This window comes from Sinocyclocheilus rhinocerous, unplaced genomic scaffold (genome assembly GCF_001515625.1).
Source record: "Sinocyclocheilus rhinocerous isolate Xijiao unplaced genomic scaffold, SAMN03320098_v1.1 scaffold1183, whole genome shotgun sequence".
In the NCBI taxonomy this organism is placed as follows: Eukaryota; Metazoa; Chordata; class Actinopteri; order Cypriniformes; family Cyprinidae; genus Sinocyclocheilus; species Sinocyclocheilus rhinocerous.
In genome coordinates, this window is record NW_015625028.1 from 65668 (window position 1) to 69978 (window position 4311).

At 38.5% G+C, this 4311-nt stretch overlaps 2 protein-coding genes and 1 long non-coding RNA gene across 3 annotated transcripts in view; 2 read left to right on the top strand and 1 right to left on the bottom strand.

Moving 5' to 3' along the window:
• aadat (aminoadipate aminotransferase) overlaps positions 1-676 on the top strand; it is a 21808-nt gene extending 21132 nt beyond the window's left edge. Inside the window, exon 13 of the mRNA XM_016562475.1 lies at positions 456-676. Coding sequence (XP_016417961.1) covers positions 456-497 — 42 coding nt within the window. The 3' untranslated portion in view covers positions 498-676. The remainder of the gene's footprint in view (positions 1-455) is intronic.
• A 2525-nt stretch (positions 677-3201) lies between these two features.
• Positions 3202-4311, bottom strand: part of LOC107747876 (uncharacterized) — a 15469-nt gene continuing 14359 nt past the window's right edge. Inside the window, exon 4 of the long non-coding RNA XR_001640845.1 lies at positions 3202-3212. This is a non-coding gene — a long non-coding RNA (uncharacterized LOC107747876). The remainder of the gene's footprint in view (positions 3213-4311) is intronic.
• mfap3l (microfibril associated protein 3 like) overlaps positions 3927-4311 on the top strand; it is an 8578-nt gene continuing 8193 nt past the window's right edge. Inside the window, exon 1 of the mRNA XM_016562488.1 lies at positions 3927-3939. The gene's annotated coding sequence lies outside the window, so the exon portion shown is untranslated. The remainder of the gene's footprint in view (positions 3940-4311) is intronic.

Below are 4311 nucleotides of genomic sequence, written 5' to 3' on the forward strand. Positions count from 1 at the left end.
AGGCTGCATTTATTTGATCAAAAATACAGTAAAAACAGTAATATTGTGAAATATTATTTCAATTTAGAATAACTGTTTTCTATGTGAATCTATTGTAAAGTGTAATTTATTCCTGCGATGCAAAGCTGAATTTTCAGCAGTCTTCAGTGTCACATGATCTTCAGAAATCATTCTAATTGGCTGATTTGCTGCTCAAGACACATTTATGATTATTATCAATGTTGAAAACAGCTGTGCTGCTTCATATCTTTTGGAAACAGGATTTTTTGATCTCGCTTGTGTTTTATCATGTTGCTGCCTACTGTATATACACAGCATTTCAAATCAGAAACTTGTTTTATATTATGCCTGCTAATAGCATATACTGACCACTAATAGAACGCATCTGATATTCATCTGTACTTCAGAATAAGGGCTTACTTTGTCATTTATGGCTCTTTCCTCTTCATCCACAGGCTTTTAGGAGACTCGCTGATCTCATCAAGGACGCCATGTGAGCAGCTGATTCCCAGGAAGAGGAATCAAGGAATCAAGGATTTTTTTTTTTTTTGCACAACAAACCCATATTTTCACCTTTCAGATAGTACAAACTTGAAATTGTTTACTGACACCGTTTTTTCATTTTGATTCTTTATTTAATTCAGTTCAATTCAAGTTTATTTGTACAGCGCTTTTCACGATACAAATCATTGCAAAGCAACTTTACAGCAAATTAAGTTTACAATATTTAGTGGTAGCTTATCAGGGCGTTATTTAGGGCGTATTAAGGGAATGAATTGATTATTGATGTTTGTTTACAATGCAGCTGCAGCCGCTGTGTACAGGGAGATGTTTTATGTGATTTTAAAACTGGTTTTGTGTGTAAAATGTTTAACCATAGGAAGGTCACGGTCAGGTGAATGTATTTTATTGCAGTAGTCCGTTACTTTAAAACTTCATGGTGAATTGTGAAGGTTAAAGCCGTTGATTTCTGTGTCTTCCTTAAAGGACGTGACCTGTAATATGACTAGTTAGCTGCTAACTCGAGCTGTTAGTAAATGTATTGATATGTTGCATGTAGAAGCTTTTAAAACGGCATTCGACTAATGGACTCTCAAATCATTGCAAAGCAACTTTACAGCAAATTAAGTTTACAATATTTAGTGGTAGCTTATCAGGGCGTTATTTAGGGCGTATTAAGGGAATGAATTGATTATTGATGTTTGTTTACAATGCAGCTGCAGCCGCTGTGTACAGGGAGATGTTTTATGTGATTTTAAAACTGGTTTTGTGTGTAAAATGTTTAACCATAGGAAGGTCACGGTCAGGTGAATGTATTTTATTGCAGTAGTCCGTTACTTTAAAACTTCATGGTGAATTGTGAAGGTTAAAGCCGTTGATTTCTGTGTCTTCCTTAAAGGACGTGACCTGTAATATGACTAGTTAGCTGCTAACTCGAGCTGTTAGTAAATGTATTGATATGTTGCATGTAGAAGCTTTTAAAACGGCATTCGACTAATGGACTCTTATCAGAGACTGTAATGACTCATTTCTGCTATAACTTCAATCTGTTTTTGTCATATTCTGAAAAGTTGTGGGAATGCAACAGTGGATTTTTTTTCTCTCACTGTTTGAGCAATTGGTAATGAAAAATTGTATTTGCAATGGTCTCCCATATACACCAGAAGTTTACCCTGCAGTAGCTTACTTCTGCTTATCGGAAATATGAAAACAGTTCATGCTGGTCACCCATTTGACACTTACCCATATTTTTGAATGTAGTCCATTTGACTTGTGTGTCATTGTGCATGCTGGTCCTTTTGGACACAAAATGGTTCAATAAATTAATAAATAAACTCAATTTTTGTATGTAGTGCTGATTCTCACTCAGTTTTGTGCTTTTACCATATATGCCATATAAAGGGATCATCTACCCAAAAATTAAAATTCTGAGGAATGTCGGCAACCAAATGTTTTTGGGTCCCATTGACTTCCATATTATAGACAATAGAGTACTAAGGAAGTGAATGGAAGCCGAAACGGTTTGGTTAAATATCATCTTTCGTGCTCCACAAAAGAAAAAAGGCATAAAATGGTGACACAATTTTCATTTTTGGACAGACTACCTCTTTAATTGCATAAAATCCCGTTGCATTGTTTAAACGTTTTTCAGTAGAGAACTTGTGGATTTTAACAATGCAGAATGTAAGTCCTTAACCTTTGGACGCATTCATCAGAGCACTGGATTTCACACTGTGTGTGGTGTTTCTGTGACACAACCGATTCTTTGTGTACACTCCTCAGGGAAAGTGCTTATGAAGGACTCGCGCACACACACTTAGATGGCTGTGATAAATCTTGGTGTGATTGTGCATAAACTCTTGAGTTATGCACTCATACGTGCTTTAGAAGCAAGATTAATAGCGTGTACGTGAGTTTCTTGGGGTTTTATTAGTGTAACACGCTGGATATAACAAATGGTCAAAGTGCCTCAGGTTTAATGTTGACCAACAAGGGCAGTTAATCCTTAAACTGGATTTCATAAGTCTGAATGTGCAATCTAGTGTGACAGAGGTGGAAAGATAAATGGATACACATTAGCTTGCCTTTACGTGGTTGTAAACAATGTAAAAACAATGGCACGCGCTTCAAACACAGGTTAATGCTTCTTTATATATGTCCAAGGGGAATGCAAATATAACAGTACAGTGCTGATATTACATTGTACTTTGAAATACTATGGTAATGAATGATTACCATGGTATTTATTTCTCCAAGGTACCATACAATATGTATGGTATGTAATCAGAGTTTTAAGTGACGTGACATGTGGCCAAGTATGGTGACCCGTACTTGGAATTAGTGCTCTGCATTTATCCCATCCAAAGTGCACACACACAGCAGTGAACACACACACACCGTGAACACACACCCGGAGCAGTGGGCAGCCATTTTTGCTGCGGCGCCCGGGGAGCAGTTGGGGGTTCGGTGCCTTGCTCAAGGGCACCTCAGTCGTGGTATTGAAGGTGGGAGAGAGCGCCGTACATTCACTCCCCCCACCTACAATCCCTGCCGGTACGAGACTCGAACCCACAACCTTTGGGTTACGAGTCCGACTCTCTAACCATTAGGCCACGACTTCCAGTTGGTAACTGATTACATGTAATCTGGATTGCTTAATCAGATTCCAAAAATTAAGTACTTGTAATTAGATTAAATTACATTTTATAATACTCGTAATCAATCAGACTACAGTTACTTTTTTATTGACTGCATGATTACATATTATTCACACAATAGCAGCAAATTATTCACAATACAGTATATTGTTTCTCCCAAATTCCGCTTTTTCATCTTTTAAATGTTCCTTTCTGAAAGAGCCAGTTTTGTGGACATTCACACAGAGATCAGTCACTAGTTCAGGTGTTTCAACATTGCTTCAACTACTGATGAACACATGAAGTTTTAGTTGAATTATCACTCAGTATATTATTTAATGTCTTTGGAAGGCCTTTGTCTTTCAAACACATTAAAGGTGGAATTATATGATGCTGCTAAAAAGAACATTATTTTGTGTATTTGGTGTAATGAAATGTGTTTATGCGGTTTAAAGGCAGAGTAAGCGATTTCTGGTAGCCAATGTTGATATTTGAAATCACCAAAACAAACACGCCCCTACCCCAAAAGGGTCTTGCCCCTATTTTGATAGCTCCGCCCCACATATACGTAGCAACCCAGGCAACGATTAGTTCTGTGAAACAAAGCAAAACCAATGTTACACCGTGTCTACGGACGTGAGCGGCGCGGCAAGGAAACTGCTGCCGGGTTTTATTTATGACGTGCTGACACAAATTTCAAATGGTTTTCAACGGTCGTTTGATCGCGTCCAGTGTAGGCAGACTTTAGCTGTTGTAGACACGGTGTTACTCACCTACTGAGAAGAAACATAGCAACCTCGGCGTCCGATCGCAGGCCTCCGCTCCTTGAGTTCTCTCCAGCGCTGGAAAGCTGATCCGATATTTACACGGGTCCTACTTCTTGCCTTATCATTCCGCAGACGTTTTCCTCTTTTGTTTTTTATCCGCCATCTCTATCTTTCTGTCGCTCGGCTCAGCTAATGTCCGTCCCATGCACTGAAAGCTCTCTCCTCCACATCACGAGACGAGTAGACACGCCCCTTATTGCTGATTGGCTACAAGTTTGCTTTGCTATTCGGCCCGATTTAGTTTTCTAAAGTGTTTTTGAAAAATCACATACCCCGCCTTTAAAGCAGCACTATGTAACTTTTTCTGTGTTCAAAATTTGCTAAATGTATATAATGAGCGAGTACAT